Genomic DNA, 25,064 nt, shown 5'->3' on the forward strand with positions numbered 1-25,064 from the left:
ACTGTTCCTTCTTCTCTTGTTCTCTTTCATTGTTACTGATGAGTTGCTGTAGTGTTATGTTTTGCTTTCTTTATTTTTTCATATCTATTATAGATTTTGAGTTTGTGGTTACCATGAGGTTCATAACATCCTAAGTATATAGCCAAATATATGTGTTGATAATCATTTAAGTTTAAACATATTCTTTAAAAAAAAATTTTTTTTACTCCATCCTCTACATTTTATATAAATGCTGTCATATTTTACATCTTTTTATTTATAGTTTTCTGACATCTAATTATGGCCATTCACTTTCCACTTAAAGAAGCCTCTTTAATGTTTCTTGTAAGGCCAGTTTAGTGGTGATAAACTCTAACTTTTGTCTGGGAAACTCTTTATCTCTTCTTCAATTCTGAATGATAACCTTGCTTAGTAGAATATTCTTGGTGTAGGTGTTTCATTTTTCCTTTCAGCCCTTTGAATATATAATGCCATTCCCTTCTAGCCTACAGATTGCTGCTGAAAAATCATCTGAGAGCCATATATGGTTTCCTGTATACAGAACTTTTTGCTTCTCTCTTGTTGCTTTTAAAATTCTCTTTATCTTTAACATTTGACCTTTTAATTATTATGTGTTAATCTCTATACCGCCTTGGGTTCATTTTGTTTGGAACTCTCTGTACTTCTTGAACCTGAATATTTATTTCCTTCCCGAGGTTGGCAAAGTTTTCAGCTATTATTTCTTCAAATAAGTTTTCTGTCATTTTCTCTCTCTTCTTCTGAGACCCCTATATTGTGAATATTTGTTTTCTTGATGTTGTCCAAGAAATCTCTTAACCTATCTTAATGTTTTCTTTTCCTTTTTGGCGTGTGCTTTACTAATGAGATTTAGGTAAAATAGACCCTCAGAAAGGGTAGCCTCTGTTCCCCTTGAGCTACTTCGCAATATATTAAAGTAAGAAATAGCCATGTAATCTCTTTGCATCATAATTATTTTAGTTGTTGCACTGCAAAATTCTCTTTCTTCATGTGTTAAAGCCTGTGTGATATGAGAGATGGGGATCGCAGATCCAAAAGGACTATAGGATTCAAATGGGAACTCTATTTTATAACAATCAGGACACATATAAATCTATACCTTTCTTGAAAACAATTAGAAACCTTAAATAGGTATACTGATGATAACTCATTTGCATGCTCCTCTTGAAGAACATCTTCATTTAGGTAGAGTTAAGATTTTTAAGTGTCCCTACAATCTCACAAATGCAATGGAATCCTGTTTGGTTTAGAGAGGCCACTAATAACTACCAGGATGGGGTGTTAATGCCCCATTGGGTTAAAAGATTAGTCCCAAACTCCTAACTTGTAGTGTTCTCAGGTAATACAGAAGAATATAGGTTTTTCAGGCTTCAGCACGCTTACAAAAAGAGTCATAATTTAAATTTAACATACTCAAATAAATAAAGGGATAGCTAAGGAATTTACAGCAAAACTTCCTTCAGAGTTTAAAGAACCAGAGAAACTATGGTCAACATGCCAGAGTTTATAGAGTTTGGTTCTCAAGAAATAATCCTGAGGAATCCAATAGGAAACATGCTTTTGACAAGAAAAATGACTACAGACAGTGAGTACAGGCTGTGGCATTGAATAACAATAGCTGCTATTATTCCAAAAAGAGAGGAAGATATCAGTGTCCTCCACATGGAAGAACATAATACCATCCCTAGTCTGTCTTATAAAAGGTGCCAAACTAGATATGATTAAATCTCTGGATTTGTAATTTGCGGAAAATATGAAGGACAGAGGTACATGTTGAAATGTACTATATGCATGCAATCATGCATTCCAGATCAGGGAGCACCCTGCCCAGTAAATAGATGTGATTATTCAGAAGATAAATTATACAGAAATGTAAGAGATGATGAGAAGGATACTTGTATGTTAAAAGTAAAGGAAGAGGGGCACCTTGGTGGCTCAGCCAGTTAAGTGTCCGACTTCAGGTCAGGTTGTGATCTCATGGTCCATGAGTTTGAGTTCTATGTCCAGCTCTGTGCTTACAGCTTCGTATTCCGTTTCTCCCTCTCTCTCTCTCACCCTCTCCTGCTCACTCTCTACCTCTCTCTCTCTCTCATATAAATAAACATTTAAACATTTTTTTAAAAGAAAAGTAAAGAAAGAAAATGTGGGCAAGATGAAATTTGAGTGTCTCAGGATGCATACTTGGGTATACATGAATATATAAAACTGTAAAGAAATGCAAAGAATTTATTACTATAAAAGGAAAGTGGTTAATTTTGGAAGGGAGAGAGAGAAAGATGTGTATTTGAGATGAACAAATGCAAGAGCTTCAGGAGTGACTGGCAAAGTTCTATTCTGTGACTCGAGATGTGTTTATAATGGTGTTTGCCTTCTATTTCATTACATTGTACGTTCTGTGCGTTTTTACCTTGGCTTTACTCTACAATAGAAAGGCTATAATAATGAAAAATAAATGTTAATATAATAGATATTAGTGATGGCTCAGCCTCTAATCTGTACTCCTTTAGGATTTTTTCCACTGCATAAAAAACTTGATATCTGAGAAGTGCTCTTTTTTAGCCAAGGTTTTCTTTGCAAATTATGTTCCACCAATTAGATGCACCAACAAGAGCTTCAGAAGTTGGATTGAGGCAGAGGGTATGTACTGATGTAATTGCTGCTGGTGAGCAAGATGATAAGATGTGAGGGAGAAGCAATTGCATGAGCCAGACCTATATTCCAGTGACTGTGCACAGCCACAAGGGGACTAAGGATAGTGAGGCAGTAGTAATAGAATCAAGATTCTTTGACCTTAAGAGCTTACTACTGGGGTCTATTCTGGACCCAAGCAACTCTAGTAGGGGCCCCCAGAGTGCTACTTTTTTAGTTCTTTGGATGATTTTATGAGCATCCAAAGCACTGTATTAAATCTGCTTAATATATCCAGTGGTTTCTGTTTTCATTACTGAAGGCAACCCATATAATTATACTCTGATAGGAGAAATAATTAAAAGTAAATACATAATTATGTAAAATCAAATTTCTATTTTAAATGCTATTTCTAGCACTAGCATTTCAGTCTAAAATACATTTTCCCCTTTAAATTTCCTCTAGTGGGTGTGGATTGAGGAAACTGAGAAAATCTAGCTTTTATTGATGGCTTTAGAGTCCTAGCAAAGTTACAAGGCAAAAAAAACAAAGATAGGCAAATTAATAATAGGCTAGCAATTAGTAGTCAAAGAACAGCTACTAAGAAAAAAACCTGAAACCTCCAGCCTTAAGAATTTTCTTTAATAAAAAAGTAAATTTTAAAGAGATAATAAAATGTAAATAGGTATACATCTCCTTATGTTGGCAGTATAAATTACCAGAGTAAAAATAAATATGCAAACATGATATTTTAGTACATGCTAGATGTTGGGATGTATGTATGTATTTAACAAAAAATAATAAAGAAAAAGATTAAATGTCAATTAAATTATACTGACAACCACAAAGACAGAATAATGAACCCATAATCTCAATCACAGTCCTGTCTCATTTGGATGTTAGGCCTTCTGACTCCAGCTTAAGTTGTGCATATTTACCTCTTAGGTATAACTAATAGCACTAGAAATAATTGACAACAAAAAAACTATTCTGACCTTTATAAAATTAATCATCCTAACAGCATATACTGAAAGAATGTCAAATTGCTCAGTGTATTTCAGTGTACTCTGAGAGTATATGCAAAAAGCTCACATGAATTAGGTTTCTATGGTTGTTTTTTTCACCTAGTTTTCAATCTGCTTAGATGCATCCAAAAATCTCCATGCAAAATAGTAATAGGGAATAAATGGGGAGAGAAGAGAGTTTATTCAGTTCTCTTGCCAACTTTGCTTTAACTGTTTTGTGTAAAAGCTCCTTTGAAACTAGTTCTCAGTTTATTTTTGTGTATGGTATAAGAAAGTCATGTAGTTTCATTGTTCTGCATGTTGCTGTCCAGTTCTCCCAGCACCATTTGCTAAAGAGGCTGTCTTTTTCCATTGGATACTCTTTCCTGCTTTGTCAAAGATTAGTTGGCCATACATTTGTGGGTCCAGTTCTGGGTTCTCTATTCTATTCCATGGGTCTATGTGTCTGTTTTTGTGCCAGTACCATACTGTCTTGATAATTACAGCTTTGTAGTAGAGGCTAAAGTCTGGGATTGTGATGCTCCCATTCTGCTTTTCTTTTTCAACATTACTTTGGCTATTTGGGGTCTTTTTTGGTTCCATACAAATCTTAGGATTATTTGTTCTAGCTTTGAGAAGAATGGCAGTGCAATTTTGATTGGGATTGCATTGCATGTGTAAATTGCTTTGGGTAGTATTGACATTTTAACAATATTTATTCTTCCAATCCATGAGCATGGAATGCTTTTCCATTTCTTTGTGTCTTCTTCAATTTCCTTCATAAATTTTCTATAGTTTTCAGCACACAGATCTTTTACATCTTTGGCTAGGTTTATTCCTAGGTATTTTATGGTTCTTGGTGCAATTGTAAAAGGGACTGATGTCTTGATTTCTCTTTATATTGCTTCATTAGTGGTATATAGAAATGCAACGGATTTCTGTACATTGATTTTGTATCCTGCAGTTTTTGTATCCTGTGCCTGAATTTATGCTCAACATCACTCATCATCAGGTAAATACAAATCAAAACCACACTGAGATGCCACCTCACACCAGTCAGCGTGGCTAAAATGAACAACTCAGAAAATAACAGTTGCTGGTGAGGATGTGGAGAAATGGGAACCCTCTTACACTGTTGGTGGGAAGGCAAACTGGTGCAGCCACTCTGGAAAACAGTGTAGAGGTTCCTCAAAAAATTAAAAAGTAGAACTACCCTATGACCAAGCAACAGCACTACTGGGAATTTATCCATAAGATATAGGAGTGCTGATGCATAGGGGTACACATACCCCAATGTTTATAGCGGCATTTCCAACAATAGCCATATTATGGAAAGAGCCTAAATGTCCACCAGCTGATGAATGGATAAAGATGTGGTTTATATATACAATACTACTGTATATATATTAATATATATATTACTACTGTATATATATTAATATATATAATACTACTGTGTATATATTAATATATATATAATACTACTTGGCAATGAGAAAGAATTAAACCCTGCTCTTTGCAGCAACATGGATGGAACTGGAGGGTATTATTCTAAGTGAAATAAGTCAGAGAAAGACAGATACCATGTGTTTTCACTCATATGTGGAACTTGAGAAACTTAACAAAAGACCATGGGGGAGTAGAAGGGGGAAAAATAGTTACGGAGAGGGAGGTAGGCAAACCAGAAGAAACTCTTAAATACACAGAACAAACTGAGGGTTTAAGGTGGGGGGAAGGGAAAATAGGTGATGAGCATTGAGGAGGGCACTTGTTGGGATGATCACTAGGTGTTGTATGTAAGCAGTGAATCACAGGAATCTACCCCCAAAACCAAGAGCACACTGTATACACTGTATGTTAGCCAACTTGACAATAAATTATATTAAAAACAAAAAACAAAAAAAATTTTCATTGGTCATTGTTTAAATTTGAAAACACTTCTATGAAGAGTCTGATATATCCAAATGATACTGTCTACACCAAGAACTTCTTCCATTTGGCAGTAGAGTCCAGTGATCACATTATCCCAGGACCCTATCAGTTTAGAAAAATACTTCTCATAAGACTGTCCATATCATAAAAAATTTTCCTTGTCTAAGAAACTATTTACTAATCTATGCACCTATCTATGTCTGCACCTTAATAATGTGGAGGTTCAAATATCATCATTCTTATTCTGACCAAAATTGTAGTGAAAATCCATTCTACAATTAGTAAATCATTTTAATAGTTACTCATTGTAAAGAAGTCATCACATACTAATTAACAATTCAGAATTTTCCTTGATTCATTAAAAATTATGAGCAATGCGGAAAACGGTCTCTGGAGGCTGGAATAAGTATAAGAACCAATGTAGTTTTCTAGGGGAATTTACTGTTTTAAAAAATATTTTTTTAATTTTTTAAATGATAAAGTGAAAAACAGAAAGTGGAAGTTACTTTTAATTTTCCTAATTAATCCTGATACACATTTTTTATTCACTCATACACAAATACAGAAAATTTATAAAATAAAACTTTAATTTTCAAATTAAACATGTCAATTATTAGCTCAGGAGAGTATCAAGTCCCTTAAACAAAATACCCAAAGTTGATGAGAAGAGTATTACAATAACATTTGTTGAACATTTGTTATGTGCTTTATATAAATGAGTTCCTTTATTTTTCAAATAACTCTGCAGTGTAAGTGATATTATTATATCCTTTAACAGGTGTAGAAACAGGTTAAGTGTCTTGCCCAAGTTTACACTACTAATAAACAGTAGAACTGGCCTTTAGCAATGGTAAAAACATACCTGAGTCTAAGACGTTTACCCCTACACTCGGGGTGGATCCAGGTTCAATAGGGTCTAACGTCTGTATAATCTAAGGGGACTTCTTTAAGAAAAAAAAGAGTCAAAACTGTGACTAAAAACTTGTTAGGGTCCATTCCAGGACCTTGGAGGAAACCCATACAAAGAAGAGGGTCTAAAATGGGCTTCAATATAACACTACATAGTATTCTGAAATTTTCCTCAAATATTTTTGGAAATGTACATTATGTACAGTTTTTATTGCCATTACATATATTCAATTCCATCACATACTACAATTTATATTTTATCATTTCATCCAAACCTAATTTTGAATTTTTTTATCTGCAATTGATTACTCTGCTTAATTTTATAAGACAGCTTTTTAAATTTTTTGAAGGCTCATAAGTTTGTCATTGCCCAGCTTTCCAAACACCTAAAGAAAGAGTGAGTGCTTATCAATGAAGTCTTCTTAATTATCGTAATAGTAATACTCTTTCAGTTGTGTTATTGGAAATTAAGACCACTTAAAGCCACCTTCGACCTGGTATGTTTACATGTTTATATTAGCTGGCTTCTGTTCATCTAGAATGCTTTGAAAGTATTTTTAGATTTGGACGCCCTAGTGGCAAATGGCACCATCTTTACTACTGCATAGGGAGCCTGTGTCCTGTCACTGTACTTACCCTTGTATAAAAGAGTGTCAGCAGCATGATGAGGAGACAAGGTGATAAAATAATCCACCTGTAGCTCCTAATTAAGATTTATGTAATACATAGAGCTAACTTGTACATTTATTCTTTACACTGAACCACAAGGGAAGGTAGTTGTAGTTGCCTTTATTTATGGAAGTCCTTCAGAGGCTGTGGTCCTTTTCATTCTCAGCTGCAGAATCTTACTATAATTCCAACTAATCAGTCTCATTATTGACTTGTTTTGCAGAGTTGTCTGCTGATCAGTTGTACCTTTAAGGGTTTTGGCAAATGTCCTTGAGTTTTATAATTCTCCACACAAGTACTGAAGATTGATGACATTCTTTTGAAAAGGCTCAACACTTTAATCTTGCAAAAACCATTTCATTACAAAATATACTCCCTATTCAAATAAATATATTATGTGAAAGAATTATTTGGGGCATTAACAAAATACCAGTTAGAAAATTTCTACATAAATTAATTCATTGATCCTGAACACATTTGCGTATTTTCACACGTAAGTGAAAGTTCACACACCACATGCACACACACCCTAAATTGGCCCATTTGTATTCCCATTTCAAATAGAATTATGCTATTATTTGGTGGATGTAAACACATTTCAGATTAGTGTTAATACTATAGACATTTTTACCCAACAGTTTCAACCATTCCTAGGGTTTTAACACAATATCACACATTTTTAACTGTAAATTTTTTCCCCATTGGGAAAATCACTAGGTGTTATATGTAAGTGATGAATCATAGGATTCCACTCCTGAAACCAATATTACACTATATGTTAACTAACTTTAAATTTTTTAAAAAATGAAGAAAAGAAACACACTCTGATGAAGAAAAAACACATTTCTGCTGGCATTTGGCTTAAAATTAACAGTTAGGAATATCCTTTTCTTAACTTCTCTCTCATCAGTGATAATTAGTGCATATGTAATTCTTGGTTATTATTTACTCAATAATGCCAGAAAAGAACAACTTGATATTTATCAAATACTGTGGTTGTAACAGATAATTTCTTGTACATAAAAGTTGGATAATATGCTGAACACTATAAATATCATTTACCCAGTTTCAAATAGCAATTAGTTCTTTCATGTGTGCCATAAATTTAAACAAGATGATTTGCAAAGCAAGGTACGCAGAATTCTTTCTTCTGGTTTTCAATTATTGCAATTCCAGTAACAACCAGCAGGTGGTAGAGATACCTTGTGTACCTTAAAGCTAATATTGAACCTATTTAACACTTAAAAAAAAAAAAAAACACCATTTGTATAAAGAAACATACTTATTACATTGACAGTGTATTACTAAGCCCATATTTCTTATTTTTTCAACCATATATTAAAAGGAAAAAGTAATTTAACTAAACTGTAAACCAGTCCAGTACTTTAAAATGAAATCATAGGTTGTCCATAAACTGTTATTATAAACTGTATCTCTTATTTTAATTCCAGTTTTAACTTCTCAGCCATTAAACTGACATAGTACCTGTATGAAACAAAATGTACTGCTTTGAAACTCATTTGTAATATTTTCTAATTTGTGGAATACTTCAGCCTCTTTATTCATAATGTATTATCAGAAGTTATCATGGCTGTATATCTTTGCTTATTAGCTAAAAGTGAGTGGTGGAGACTCTTCTACTTATAGCATTTTCTTTGGACCTCATCAGCATTTGTAATGAAATATATCTAGGGTTTTCTTCAATTAGAAGAGATTACAAATTGTTTTAAATGTTAAGTAGGAATGACCCAGGTATATATGGAAAAATCACTGCTTGTCAGAGCATAATCCTATAGCAGTATGGAGTTTCTAAGGCTTATAGAAATCTTACTAATTTGACATACTTTAGGGACAATTCTCTGAGTAACTCGGTAACGAGTTGTATATAAATGTCATTACCTTCTAGTTCCCTTTTAACCTATATTTCCTCTTCTCATTTTTTGTTCATCTTTTCCATTGAATAGATTGTTAATGTTGAATTTCCTAACTGGAGCAGGAACTCTTGGCATTTTTATAGATAGTCTTTGCTTCTGGAAGAAATTGTTCCTGTCAACTTGCTTTTGTGAAATATAACATGTATTTTAAACATATGACTAAGAGTAGTTTTAATATTTATGATTTGATTGCAATTTGATTTGATTACAATTTGAGGGGAACTCGAGAAATAAGAGCCTAGTCATAATTCTGGTTACATAAAAACTGTGCCATGTAATGCCTGGGAAGTTAAAACTAGAACTAGAATTTAAAATTAAAAATAATGCCAAGGAGTTGTCTTGTTAGGATTTAGAAGCCTATTTTTCAGTTTCTTCATGGCTGTCTTCACTTCTTGATTCCTTAAAGTATAAATTACTGGGTTCAGAATGGGAGTAAAGATGGTATAAAACACAGACAGGATCTTGTCTGTAAGAAAACTGCTTAGTGGCCACATATAGATGAAGATGCATGGCCCAAAGAACATGAATACAACAATGAAATGAGCTGTGCAGGTAGAAAGGGCCTTAGATGATCCTTTTGAAGAATGATGCTTGATAGTAACAAAGACAATAACATAAGAATTGAATAAAAGAATAAAGCAGGACAATGCAATTATGCCACTTGTTGAGATCATAAACAGGCCCAGAACATAAGTATCTACACAAGCTAGCTGGAACACCACAGGAAGGTCACAGAAAAAGCTGTCTACTTCATTGGGACCACAGAATGGTAATGTGAGAGCAAATATGACCTGGCTCATTGAATGCATGACTCCCACAACCCAGGAAGCCACCACAAGGGCAGCGCACACCCAGGGTCTTATGACTGAAGTGTAGTGGAGAGGCTTGCATATTGCAATATACCTATCAAGGGACATGGCCATAAGTAAAATTATCTCAGTACCAGTAAAAAGGTGTAGGAAAAATATCTGGGTGATACAACCATCAAAGGAGATGGTTTTGTGTCCAGTGAGGTAGTCTGCAATCATCTTAGGGGTGGCAAAGGAAGCAAGGGACATATCAATGATGGAAAGGTTGGTAAGTAGAAAATACATAGGAGAGTGTAGGTGAGAGTCAGCCATAACCGTGATGACTATGAGACTGTTACCAACCATTGTTGCCACATAAAACAATGAAAACACTATGAAGAAAAACAGCTGTAGTTCCCAGGAATTAGAGAGTCCAAGCAAAACAAATTCAGAAACAGACTTATTGGCCACATCCATTGTCCTGATTGATAGGTGGAAACCTGTATCAAAGGAAAAAAGAGACAGAAAATACAATTCTATTTAAACAAAAGCTCTAAGAATCCACTTTCAAAGATGTTGTTTCCTCTATGAAAACTTATCTTTGCTATTCTTTCCATCTTCATTTGTATGTTAGTTTGAAAGATAATTATAGGGTATTAGAGATTATAGTGAAATAAAGCTTAAGTCATAGATATTGAAAATAATATCTGTTATTTGGTACTATATAGCAATCAAATTGAGAATATGTCATTATAATGTATCTACTTAACTACATATTTGTCCATCTATTCATCTATATAATCCTAAGGATAATAGCTAACATTAAGGAAGCACCTGCTCTGGGATGGCTGCGTGTTATACACACGCACGTGCATGCACACACACACAGAAGTCATTTAGAATTCATCACTAAGAATACCCTTACTGAAAGAATATATAAAAATTATATATATATATATTGCATTATAGACAGGCTTCAGTGAACAGTTGCAGAACGCTTGTAAATTTGCAGAGAAGATTTTCAACATAATCACAGATATCAGTTGAACCCATCACAAAGAAAATTAGTTTTGCTGATCTTTATCAAATGGAAGAAGACTGCTTTATTATCAGGTTTACTACAATATAGCCATACAGCCCAGAGAAAAGCATTTACCTTTTCTTCACAATTTCTTTTCTGTTAAAATACGAATCTCTTCCTCCTACAAGTATTTATAGTTCTATGATTTAAAAATGTACCTTTATCTCCTAAAGACTACTATATCACATCCTTTTTATGGGAAAGAGCTCCAAGATTAAGCTCTTTAAGCCCTCCCCTGTTGAATTGTCCTTTCATATATGCTAATATATGTAAACTATTTTATTGATCTCAGCTCCATGAAATCAGGGTTAGGAGATGGAAGTAGGAAGGGCAGAGATTTAAAATCTTTCAGTAGAAATAATTTTGTAAAACACTTAAACTTACCAGATCTACAGCAGAATCAGGGCTTGAGATTATTCAGTGTTAGGTAGGCTCTGACAGAGAACATATAGGAGGTAATTTTATATATAAATAAATGACCTAGTTGATCATTAGTTGTTTAGCAGCTGTAGATAAAATGGATATTGTAGAAACTTGGGGCTTGACCAAGAAAACATCTTGCAATGGGATTCATTAAATAGCAAAGATGGTATTATTTGGCTCACAACAAGAATATATGTCAAAAGTCCTATGGGAATTTACAATGATTATTTTCATCTGGACCAGAGAGATTCATGGAATGGAAGTTAGAACAGTCATCATTTAAGAGTTAGCTAGAAATATCAAACCAGTGAGCTTTAATAAGCACCTCTGAATAAGCATGTTCTACAGGCAGTGGAGAATAAAACCCAAAAACATTCACCTCTGCTTCAAGTCATTTATTATTTCTTTGGATATATTGAATACCTATAAATAAAAAATTAGTGAAAAAAATACAGTCAAATAAATCTAATGTTCACACAATTCTCAGAGATCATTAGTGAACTGAATTTTAAATAAAATTTATAGAATTTTAATCAAGAAAGTGGTCTTGCAGGGACAGGGAAATGATGCATTTTGCTATTTATATGTATTTGAATATTTTTCACTTCTTACTATTTTTTTACTGTTTTGAGTCAAAAACTTATACACAAGTATTCAGAGCTGTACTATTTACAACAGCCAAAAGGTAGAAAAACCAATCAACTGATAAATGAATGAACAAAATGTGCTAGAGCGATGCAATGGATTATTATTTAGCCATAAAATGAAATGACATATGAAGACTGATAAAATTACAGCATAGTTGAATCTTAAAAACATTTTAAGTGAAAATAGTTAGATATGTCTACCTTTTAGTGTGTGTGTGTGTGTGTGTGTGTGTGTGTGTGTGTGTGTGTGTGAAAGAACAAAATCACAGCAAAAGAGCTTAATTAAATGGAGATGAGTGATATGCCTGATAAAGATTTCAAAGTAATGGCCTTAAGTATATTCACTAGACTTGAGAAAAGTGTGGAGAATCTCACTGAAATCTTCAACTAAGAGAAAGAAAATATTAAAAACAATCAGAGATGAAATTCAATAACTCAAAAATACACTAAAAGGAATAACTAGTAAACAAGGGGAAGCAGAGGAATGAATCCGTGAGCTGGTAGATACAGTAACGAAAAGCACCCAAGCACAACAGCAAAAAGAAAAAGAACAATAAAAAAAATGAAAATATGTCAGAGGAACTCAGCAATGTCATTCACATTATAGGGATCCCAAAAGGAGAAGAGAGAGAAAAAGGGCAGAAAATTTATTTCAAGAAATAATAGCTGAAAACTTCCCTTATATATATGGAGAAAGCAAACATCCAAATCCAGGAAGCATAAAGAGCCACCTAAAAAATCAACCCAAGGAGGTCCACACCAAGAAACATAATAAGTAAAATGGCAAGAAGTAGTGATAAAGAGAGAATCTTAAAAGCAACAAGAGGGGAGGGGAAAAAAAAGTAGTTTCATACAAGGGAAACTCCATAAGGCTATCAACTGATTTTTCAGCAGGAATTTTTCAAAGTGCTGAAAGGTAAAACATACAGCCAAGAATACTCTATCCAGTAGGCTATCATTCAGAATAGAAGGAGAGACAAAGGGTTTTCTAGGCAAATAAAAGTTAAAGGAATTCATGACCACTAAACCAGCCCTACAAGAAATGTCAAAAGGGACCTTTTGAGTGGAAAGACCATAAGTAAGAGTAAGCAAAGCGGGAAGCACAAAAGCAGAAAAAATATATCTGTAAAAATAAGTCAATAAGGGACTCACAAAATGAAAGAATGTAAAGGACACCATATACCTAAAATGTGGCAGGCGGGAGGGAGAGAAGAATGGATACAAGCTTAAGTGACCATCAATTTAATATAGATGGCCCTATGCAGAAGATGTTGTATATAAAATTGATGCTAGTTACAAATCCAAAACTAGTAATAGATATGCAAAAAATAAAAAGAAAGGAATCCAAGTCTATGACTAAAGAAAGCCAAGTTTTCATGAGAGAAGAGAACAAGGGAATAACGTAAGAGAAGAACTATAAAAACAACCATAAAACAAGTAACAAAATAACTATAAATACATACCTATCAATAATTACTTTAAATGTAAACGGCCTCAGTGCTCCAGTCAAAAGAAAGAGGGTGATGAAATGGATTAAAAAAAATCCATATACTGCCTGCAGAGGTTCATTTCAGAACTAAAGACACATGCAGATTGAAAAGGAAGTTGAAGTAGCAATACTTATATCAAACAAAATAGACTTTAAAACAAGAGACAAAGACAAGAGACAAAGAAGGACACTATATAATCATTAAGAGGACAATACAAGAAGATATAACAGTTGTAAATATTTATACATCCAAAATTAAATCACCCAAATACATAAAACAGTTAATAAAGATAAAGAAGCTAATTGATAGTAATACAATAATAGTTGAGGACTGCAACATCCCACTTATATCAATGAACAGATTATCCACACAGAAAATCAACAAGGAAACAGTAGCTTTGAATGACACATTGGACTAGATGGATTTAACAGATATATTCAGAATATCCCATCCTAAAGCAGCAGAATACACATTCTTTTCAAGGGCACACAGAATATTATCCAGAATAGATCACAAAACAAGTCTACAAAACAAGTCTCAATGAATTCACAAAGACTGAAGTTATATCATGCATTTTTTTTTACCATGAATCTTTCTGACCACTAGCTATGAAACTAGAAATCAACAAGACAAAATCTGGAAAGACCACAAATTCATGAAGGTTAAATAACATGCTACTAAACAATGAATGGGTCACCCAAGAAATCATAGAAGAACTCAAAAAACATATGGAAACAAATGAGAATGAAAACACATTGGTCCAAAACTTTGGGATACAGCAAAAGCAGTTCTAAGAGGGAAGTTTATAGTAATATAGGCCAACCACAAGAAGCAAGAAAAATCTCAAATAAACAACCTAACCTGATACGTAAAGGAGCTGGAAGAATAGCAAACAAGACCTAAAACCAGCAGAAGGAAGGAAATAATAAAGATTAGGGCAGAAATAAATGATACAGAAACTAAAAATAGAATAGATCAATGAAACCAAGAGCTAGTTCTTTGAAAAAAATAATAAAATTGATAAACTTCTAGTGAGACTTATCAAGAAAAAAAAGATAAAGGACTCAAACACAATCACAAATGACAGAGGAGAAATAACCAACACCACAGAAGTACAAACAGCTGTAAGAGAGTATTATAAAAAACTATTTGCCAACAAATTAGACAACACAGAAGAAAGGGAAAAATTCCTGTAAATACATAAACTCCCAAAATTGAATCAGGATGTAATAAAAAGTTTGACCAAACCAATTACCACTAAATCAAAATTTAAAAAAACTTAGAATGAGTAAAAGTCCAGGACGAGATGGCTTCACAGGCAAATTGTACCAAACATTTAAAGAAGAGTTAATACCTATTCTTCCCAAACTATTCCAAAACATAGAAGAGGGAGGAAACTTCCAAATTCATTCTATGAGGCCAGTATCACCCTGATACCAAAACCAGATAAAGACACTGCAAAAATAACTACAGGCCAATGTCTCTGATGAACATAGATGCAAAAATCTTCAACAAAATATTACCATACTGGGGCATCTGGGTGGCTGAATCGGTTAAGCATCCAACTCTTGATTTCAGCTCAGGTCATGATCTCACAGTTTGTGAGATTGAGCCCTAGGTCAGGCTCTGTGTTGACAGCGCAGAGCCTGCTTGGGATTTTCTCTCTCCCTCTCTCTGCCCCTCCCCCACTCACTCTCTCTCAAAATAAATAAATTATATATATATATATATATATATATATATATATATATATATATATATTAGCAAACCAAATCCAACAATACATTAAGAAAACCATTCACCCCAATCAAGTTGCATTAATTCCCAGGATGCAAGCATGGTTCAATATGTGCAAATCAATCATCATGATACCTCACATCAATAAAGGAAAGGATAAAAACCATATGATCATTTCAGTAGATTTAGAAAAAGCATTTGACAAAATACAACATTCATTCACAATAAAAGCCCTCAACAAAGTAGGGTTAGAGGGAAAATACATCCACATAATAAAAAATGCCATATATGGAAAACTCACAGGTAACATCATACTCAGCTAAGATCGGGAACAAGACAAGGATATCAACTCTCACAACTTTTATTCAAAGTAGTAATGCAAGTCCTATCCACAGAAATCAGACAACAAAAAGAAAAGGCATCCAAATTGATAAGGAAGAAGTAAAACTTTCACTATTTGCAGATGACATAATCCTATATGTAGAAATCCTATATATAGAAAGCTACCGGGGTGGCTGGGTGGCTTAGTCGTTAAGCGGCTGACTTCGGCTCAGGTCATGATCTTGCAGTTTGTGAGTTCGAGCCCCGCATCAGGCTCTGTGCTGACAGCTCAGAGCCTGGAGCCTGTTTCAGATTCTGTGTCTCCCTCTCTCTGACCCCCCTCCGTTCATGCTCTGTCTCTCTCTGTCTCAAAAATAAGTAAACGTTAAAAAAAATTTTTTTAAAAAGAAAGCTACCAAAAAATTATTAGAACTGATAAATGAATTCAGCACAGTTGCATGATACAAAATCAATGTGCAGAATGTGTTGCACTTTAAACACTAATAATGAAGCAGCAGAGAGAAAAATTAAGAAAATAGTCCCATTAACAATTGTACCAAAAATATGATACCTAGGAATTAACCTAATCAAAGAGGTACAAGACCTGTACTCTGAAAACTCTAAAACATTGATGACAGAAATTCAAGACGACACAAAGAGATAGAAAGACACTCCATGCTCATGGATTGGAAGAACAAATATTATCAAAATGTCTATACTACACAAAGCATTCTACAAATTTAATGCAATCCTATCAAAATACCAACAGGAGTTTTCACAGAACTAGAACAAACAATCCTAAAATTTGTATGGAACCACAAAAGACCTCAAATAGCCAAAGCAACCTTGAAAAAGAAAAGCAGAGCTGGAAATATCACAATTCCAGACTTCATGTTACATTACAAAGCTGTAGTAATCAAAACAGTATGGCACTGGCACAAAAATAGATCAATCAATGGAATAGAGTAGAAAACCCAGAAATAAACCCACAATTATATGATCAATTAATCTTCAGTGAAGCAGAAAAGAATATCCAATGGGAAAAAGTCTCTTCAAAAAATAGTGTTGGGAAAACTGGTCAGCTATACACAAAAGAATGGACCACTTTCTTACACCATAAACAAAAATAAACTCAAAGTGGATTAAAGACCTAAATGTGTGAAACCTGAAACCATAAAATTCCTAGAAGAAAGCACAGGCGGTAATGTCTCTTACATTGGCCATAGTAACATTTTTCTAGATATATCTCCTGAGGCAAGGCACATTAAAGCAAAAATAAATTGTTGGGACTACATCAAAATGAAAGCTTCTGCAGAGCAAAGGAAACAATCAAAACTAAAGGGCAACTTAAGGAATGGGAAAATATATTTGCAAATGACATATTCATAAAAGGTTAGTATCCAAAATATGTAAAGAAATTATAAAACTCAATACCCAAAACAAATAATCCAATTAAAAAATGGGCAGAAGATATGAACAGACATTTCTCCAAAAAAGACATTCCAATGACCAACAGACACATGAAAAGATGCTCAACATCACTTATCTTCAGGAAAATCCAAATCAAAACTACAATATCACCTCACACCTGTCAGAATAGCTAAACTCAAAAACACCAGGGATAAGTGCTGGCAAGGATGTAGAAAAAAAGGAACCCTCCTGCACTGTTGGTGGAAATGCAAACTGGTACAGCTACTGTGGAAGACAACGTGGAGGTTCCTCACAAAAGAGAAGAAGAGAAGGAGAAGGAGAAGGAGAAGGAGAAGGAGAAGGAGAAGGAGAAGGAGAAGAAGAAGAAGAAGAAGAAGGGAAGGAAGGAAGGAAGGAAGGAAGGAAGGAAGGAAGGAAGGAAGGAAGGAAGGAAGGAAGGAAGGAAGGAAGGGGTTAAAAATAGAACTACCCTACAATCCACAGTAATCTCACTATTAGATATTTACCCAAAAGATACAAGAACACTTATTCAAAAGGATACATGCAGCCCTAGGTTTATAGCAGCATTATTTACAATGGCCAGATTATGGAAACAGCCAAAGTGTCCAATGTTTGATGACTGGATTAAGAAGATGTCGTATATATACAGTGGCATATAATTCAGCCACAAAAGGGAAAGAAATCCTGTTATTTGCAATGACATGGATGAAACTAGAGTATAATATTAAGCAAAATAAATCAAAGAGTGACAAATACCATATGATTTCACTAATTTGTGAAATTTAAGAAACAAAACAAACAAGTAAAGGGGAAAGAAGAGAGAGGGGCAAACCAAGAAATAGGCTCTCAATTGTAGAAAACAAACTGATAGTTACCAGAGAAGATGTGGGTGGGGGGATGGGTTAAATGGTTGATGGGGACTAAGGAGTGCATGTGTGATAAGCACCAGGCATTATAGAGAAGTGTTGAATCACTATACTGTATACTTAAAGCTAATATTACACTGTATGTTAACTAACTGGAATTTAAATAAGAACTTTTTAAAAATAAATTCTTCCCTTGGTGTAAGTTTAAAAAAAATAATTTAAAAGACTAAGGTAATAATTGTAACAGTGTACTATAATAATTATAAACATAATACGTGTAACAGTAATATCACAAAATAGAGGGAAAGGGAATAGAACTATATAAAAGTACTGTTTCCATTTCTCACTAGAATCAAGTTAATATAAATCTGAAGCTGATGTCCATAAGATACACAGTAAGAACTGGAAGTACTAAGGAAATAATTCAAAAAGATAACAAAAAAAATCATTAAAGAAGGTAAAGGACTACATTAAAAATATTTATTCAAGGGGCGCCTGGGTGGCTCAGTCAGTTAAGCATCTGACTTCAGCTCAGGTCATGATCTCATGGCCTGTGAGTTCAAGCCCCATGTCGGGCTCTGTGTTGACAGCTCAGAGCCTGGAGCCTGCTTCAGATTCTGTGTCCTCCCTCTCTCTCCGCCCTACCCCTGCTTGTGCTCTGGTCTCTCTCTGTCTTTCAAAAATGAATAAACATAAAAAAAATTAATAAAAATATTTATTCAATGCAAAAGAAAATAGTAAGGAGAAGGAGAAGAATTAAGAAAACATGACATATAGAAAATAAAAGCAAAATAGATGTAAATCCAATAATATCAATATCAACATTAAATGTGAATGTATTAAAAATAACCCAATAAAAAGTCAGAGATTGTCAGACTGTAAAAAACAAAATAAGATACAACTATACTCTATTTAAAAGAGACACATTTTAGGGGCGCTTGTGTGGCTTAGTTGGTTGAGTGTCCAATTCTTGATTTCAACTCAGGTCATGATCTCAGGGTTTGTGCAATTGAGCCCTGTGTCAGCCTCCTCACTGACAGCACGGAGCCTACTTAGGATTCTCTCTCTTCCTCTCTCTCTCTCTTCCCCTCCCCCATTCTCTCTCTCAAGTTAATATTTTAAAAAATAAAAGTAATAAGAGACACATTTTAGATTCGAAGATAGAGATTGAAAGCAAAAAATTGAAAATGACATATCATGCAAAGAGCAACCACAGAAAAGTTGGAGTGATTAGACTATCAGGCAAAATAGACTTTAAGACAAAAATACTACTAGAGACAACAAGAGGCATTTTATAATGATAAAGGGTCAATCAATCAGGAAGATATAACAGTCATAAAATATAAGAGCCTAATAACAGCACCAATGTACATGAAGGGAAAAGTGACAACAATGAGGGGAGATACAGACAATTCAACAATAGTAGTTGGATCATAGTTGGAGACTTCAATACCTCACTTTCAATAATGGGTAGAATAACTAGGCAGAAGATCAACAAGGAAATAGAAGAACAGTCCTGTAAACAAACTAGGTCTAGTAGACACCGATAGAATAGTTCACCAAACAAGCGCAGCATATGTATTCTCAAGTGCAGATGTCTCATTCTTTAGAATAGACCGTATACTAGTCCTATAAAGCAAATATCCATAAATAGATTGAAACATAACAAGTGTGTTCTCTGACCTTGATGGAATGAAGTTACAAATCAATAAAAGAAATTTGGTAAACTCACAAATATGTGAAAATTAAATGGTATACTTCTAAGTAACCAACTGGTAAACGAAGTTATCCAAAGAAGATTAGAATATACTTGGAGGTGAATTAAAATTAAGACACACCTACTATTCACCTACTGGAGGTGAATTAAAATTAAGACTGAGGTCCTGGGTGGCTCAGTCGGTTAAGCCTCTGACTTCGGCTCAGGTCATGATCTCTCAGTTTGTGAGTTCGAGCCCCACATCGGGCTCTGTGCTGACAGCTTGGAGCCCGGAGCCTGCTTCAGATTCTGTGTCTCCCTCTCTCTCTGCCCCTCCCCTGCTCACACTCTGTCTCTCTCTCTCTGTCTCTCAAAAATAAATAAATGTAAAAAAAAAATTATAAAAAAACACAACATACTAACACTTATGAGATGTAGCTAAAGTAGCAGTGTTTAGAGAGAAATTTACAGCTCTAAACAATTACATTAAAAAAATAATAAGGATTTCAAATTAATAACCCAATCTTCCACCTTAAGACACTGGAAAAAAAAGATAAAACTTAATGCAAGGAAAAGGAATAACAAAGATTAGAGTAGAAACTGATGAAATAGAGAGTAGCAAAGCAATAGATAAAATGAATGAAACCACAAGGTTCTTTGAAAAGATTAGCATGACTGACAAACAGAAAAGAAGACTCAAATGACAGCATCATTGCAGCAGGGGTCACCACTACTGACCTTACAGAAATTTAAAAAGATATAATAAATACTCGGAATAATTATATGCCAGTAAATTACTTAGGTGAAATGAACAAATTCCTAGAAATATACAAACTACCTAAACTGAGTCAAGGATTTGCAAATGACATATCAGGTAAAAGGTTAGTATCCAAAATCTATAGAGAACTTACCAAACTCAACACCCAAAAAACAAATAATCCAGTGAAGAAATGGGCAAAAGGCATGAGTAGACACTTTTCCAAAGAAGACATCCAGATGGCCAACCGACACATGAAAAAATGCTCAACATCACTCATCATCAGGGAACTACAAATCAAAACCATAATGAGATACCACCTGGCACCTGTCAGAATGGCTAACATTAACAACTCAGGCAACAACAGATGTTGGCAAGGATGTGGAGAAAGAGGATTTCTTTCACATTGTTGGTGGCAGTGCAAGCTGGTGCAGCCACTCTGGAAAACAGTATGGAGGTTCCTCAAAAAACTAAAAATAGAACTACCCTATGACCCAGCAATTGCACTACTAGGCATTTATCCACGGGATACAGGTGTGCTGTTTTGAAGGGACACATGCACCCCACGTTCATAGCAGCACTATCAACAATAGCCAAAGTATGGCAAGAGCCCAAATGTCCATCGATGGATGAATGGATAAAGAAGATGTGGTATATATATATATATATATATACAATGGAGTATTACTCAGCAATCAAAAAGAATGAAATCTTGCCATTTGCAACTACATGGATGGAACTGGAGGGTATTATGCTAAGTGAAATTAGTCAGAGAAAGACAAAAATCATATGACTTCACTCATATGAGGACTTTAAGAGACAAAACAGAAGAACATAAGGGAAGGGAAACAAATAATATAAAAACAGGGAGGGGGACAAAACATAATAGACTCTTAAATATGGAGAACAAACAGAGGGTTACTGGGGGGTTGTTGGAGGGGAGATGGGCTAAATGGGTAAGGGACATTAAGGAATATACTCCTGAAATCACTGTTGCACTATATGCTAACTAATTTGGATATAAATTTAAAAAAATAAAATTTAAAAACAATCTGAATAGACCTTAAAAAATAAAAAAAGATGATGAGAAATGTGAATTGAAATGGGATGCAAGAATTGCCACTTTTCTTTGATAGTTCTCCATTACTTGCACTAGGTTCCTGGTTAGCTTCTTTTTGACCACTGTATTTGTAATTACTGGTAATAAAAGGCACACACCTTTCATACTTGGGGTTACATTTTGCAAGATAACAATCTTTGAATACAATTTTAAACTTATAAAATATATTTTGGGAAGTAGTGTTATTCATGAACTACTCTTGCTGCCCTGGCCTTAGCTCTAAAAGTTCACCTTGTGGTAGAACTTTAAAACCCACATCTAAAACCCTGAACATTACACTACAATCCAGAGAGTTTTAGGTTAGTAACTGTATTTTACTCTTTGCTTCCTCTCCTCCTTTCCCCAATGCTGTGCACATTTGATCTATCATTTCACTTTATCCATCTTGTATACCATCTAGTACATTGAGAGCCCACAACGTTTTGAAAGATATGTTACAAATGGGAATCAAGAGAGATCTCTGGGGCTCCCAATTTTTTGTAGATCTGAAGTAGGCCGAGGGAACTATTCAGCAGAAAACATAGTCTGTCACCTATGGAAAAAGAAAAATGACTCTTAGGTTGTGGCCAAGAGCTACCTAGATCAATGGATTAGGGAACTACCTCGGGGAGGAGGGGGCAGAACCAGGCCAGAGTCAAGGAACATTCTCTGCCCTCTGGAGTCAGGGAAGTTGACGAAATACCCAGAAGTATTTCAGAATAACTGTGGGCCAGGGCCTGCTGTGTGTTACCTGCTTTTTGCATTGGCTGACCCATCACAATTAACTGATCATAGTCTCATCATTGTATATTGTGTGGAGAATAGAGCAAATGGTATCTTTTTCGGTTCAGAGATATCCATACTAAGAGGATCTGTACCCAAGGGGCTGCATATATATCTGGAACTGGTACAGAAGAAATGATTCTGGACCTTAAGCCAAAAGCTGTAATTGCCTGAGACTTTGGGTATCTCGCAATTGAGTGGACATGTTTTCTATCTGAGAGAAATGTAAATAATTCATTTACAGAATTCATATCCAGAGAGTGGATAGCGACATATTAAAAACAATAACCAGAATATTTTATATCTCCTTCAAATAAGAAATGGATTTTTGCCTAATCCCTTGAATCTTGGTTGGCCTTGTAAATTGCTTAGCACTATACAATGTGGCTGCAGGGTTGTTGTGTGAGTTCCAGAGCTGAGCCCTTAACAGTCCTACAGCTTTGATTTTCATCATATAAAATAAAAATTTCATCATATAAATAAGCTCAGGCTAGACTATTGGATGTAAGATACTGTGTAGAAAGGAAGAGACCCCCAGCCATTTCAGCCACTCAAGCTGAGCAACAAAAATGTAAGGAAACCCATCCTGGATGTTCTAGCACCAGCCAATCTCCCAAATAAATTTAACTGAGTCTCTCCTGTGGATTGTGGGGAGAAGTGAACAGAATTTTTCTGTTGTGGACATGGTTACATAAGAACTGCCTTTTCCCTAATCCCCTACCCTGCAGGTTTCTGGGTTAGTATTGTTTAAAAGAAGTTTGTTTGGGATGTGAGAGGAGTCAGCATAAAGCAGTAGCCATTCCCCTCTGATCATTATGGTTAGATTAGATATCATGCAGATGCAGACATTCCAAGAGGTTCTGGTTCTGGCTTGTTTTACTCCAACTCTGTATCCCAATTCTTTTTCCTGTCTTATTTGAGTATCTACAGTAGCCACAGGCCATGACAGATGCACACAACTAACAGATGCAACTGCCTATGCACACAACTAACAGTTTCACATCTTTCTTTCTCATTCTTTTTCTTCCTTCCTTCCTTCTCCTTCCTTCCTTCCTTCCTTCCTTCCTTCCTTCCTTCCTTTCTTTCTTTCTTTCTTTCTTTCCTTCTTTCCTTCTTTCCTTCCTTCTTTCTTTCCTTCTTTCTTTCCTTCTTTCTTTCCTTCTTTCTTTCCTTCTTTCTTTCCTTCTTTCTTTCTTTTCCTTTTCCTTTTCCTTTTCCTTTTCCTTTTCCTTTTCCTTTTCCTTTTCCTTGTACCAGCTTCCTTTTATAGCCCTACTTCATTGGCTAGATGAGCTTGCTTTCTTAGATTGACTCATTGGTGTTGCCTCTGATTCTGCAACTCCTCATTTTATATTTTTACTTCTGCAGGTCTTTCCACAATTGTTCAGGGTCTGATTTCTATGGTTGAATCCTTATCCCATAATGCACAGTGGCTCTGCTTTCTAAACTGAACTCTGACTGACAGAATTCAACCTAAGTAAAAACTAACAACCCAGATATATTCAAAGAAGTTTTTTTAAAGAACTGAGATTTTGATTTATTACTAAATTCTACTTCTTGGGGCACCTGGGTGGGTCAGTTGGTTAGGCGTCTGACTCTTGGTTTTGGCTCAGGTCATGATCTCACAATTTGTGGGTTCAAGCCCCATATCAGGTTCCATGCTCACAGTGCAGGGCCTGCTTGGGATTCTTTCTCTCCTTCTCTCTCTCTCTCTCTCTGCCCCTCCCGCTCTCTATGTCTTTCAATCTCTTTCTCTCTCAAATAAGTAAACTTAAAAAAAATACTAAATTCTCCTCCTCTTAGCTACTTCATTAATTTCTTTAGCCTTATTTTGGCTTCTGCTATATTCTTTTCCTAAATTTTTGAGTTGGGAATCTAATTCACTTATTTTTGATAAATGTTTAAAGCTATACATTTTCTTCTAAATGCCATTTAAATATTCTTTGTAGATTCAAAAATGTCATATATTTATTATCATGAATTTTAAGAAAATCTATAATTTGGTTTGTAGTTTGTTTTTTAGCCACCAGAGTTTAAGAGAAGATATTTAAAATATTTAAATTTCCATGTGCAAAAACCTTTAAAAAATGCCATTATTTTCTAGTTTTGTTGCATTTGATCATAGAGTGATTGTAACATTTCTACTTTATGGAACTTAAACCTGTTGTTTTCTCGACCAAAAATCTACATGGTTCGTATCATTTTTATTTTTTTTTAATTTTTTCCAGCTTTATTGCAATATAATTAACATATACATTTAAGGTGTACAGCATGTTGATTTGGTGCATTTATATATTGTAAAACGATTACCACCGTAGAGTTAGCTAACATCTTCATCACTTCATCCAATTAGCATTTCTTTTTTGTGGCGAACACATTTAAGATCTATTCTCTTAGCAAACTTCAAGTATGTAAAACAGTATGGTTAACTATAATTACCATACTTTACATTAGATCTACAAAACATATTCATCTTGTAACTGAAAGTCTGTACCCTTTTACCAACATCTCCCCATTTCCCCACTCTCAAGCTTCTGGTAACCACCATTCTACTCTCTGTTTTTATATGTTCAGCTTTTCTAGATTTCACATGTAAATGACTCTCTGACTTATTTCACTTAGCATAATGTTTTCATGTTATTGCAAATGGCAGAATTTCCTTCTTTCTCATGACTGAATGATATTCCACTGTATGTAATACCACATCTTCATCCATTCATCTGTTGACTGACACTTTGATTCTTTCTATATCTTGGCTATTGTGAATAATGCTACCTTGAACAGTGCAGATATCTCTTCAAGATCTTGATTTCATTTCTTTTGGGTATATTCTCAGAGGTAGGATTTCTGG

At 34.6% G+C, this 25,064-nt stretch overlaps 1 protein-coding gene across 1 annotated transcript; it reads right to left on the reverse strand.

Annotated features, from left to right (window-relative positions):
• Nucleotides 1-9,408: 9,408 nt before the first annotated feature.
• LOC101086151 (olfactory receptor 4K2) lies at nucleotides 9,409-10,359 on the reverse strand. Its single transcript, XM_023256232.2, has one exon. It carries the CDS (start codon nucleotides 10,357-10,359, stop codon nucleotides 9,409-9,411), a length of 951 nt encoding a protein of 316 aa, XP_023112000.2.
• Nucleotides 10,360-25,064: the final 14,705 nt, after the last annotated feature.

The sequence above is a fragment of the Felis catus genome, chromosome B3 (assembly GCF_018350175.1).
Source record: "Felis catus isolate Fca126 chromosome B3, F.catus_Fca126_mat1.0, whole genome shotgun sequence".
Classification (NCBI taxonomy): domain Eukaryota; kingdom Metazoa; phylum Chordata; class Mammalia; order Carnivora; family Felidae; genus Felis; species Felis catus.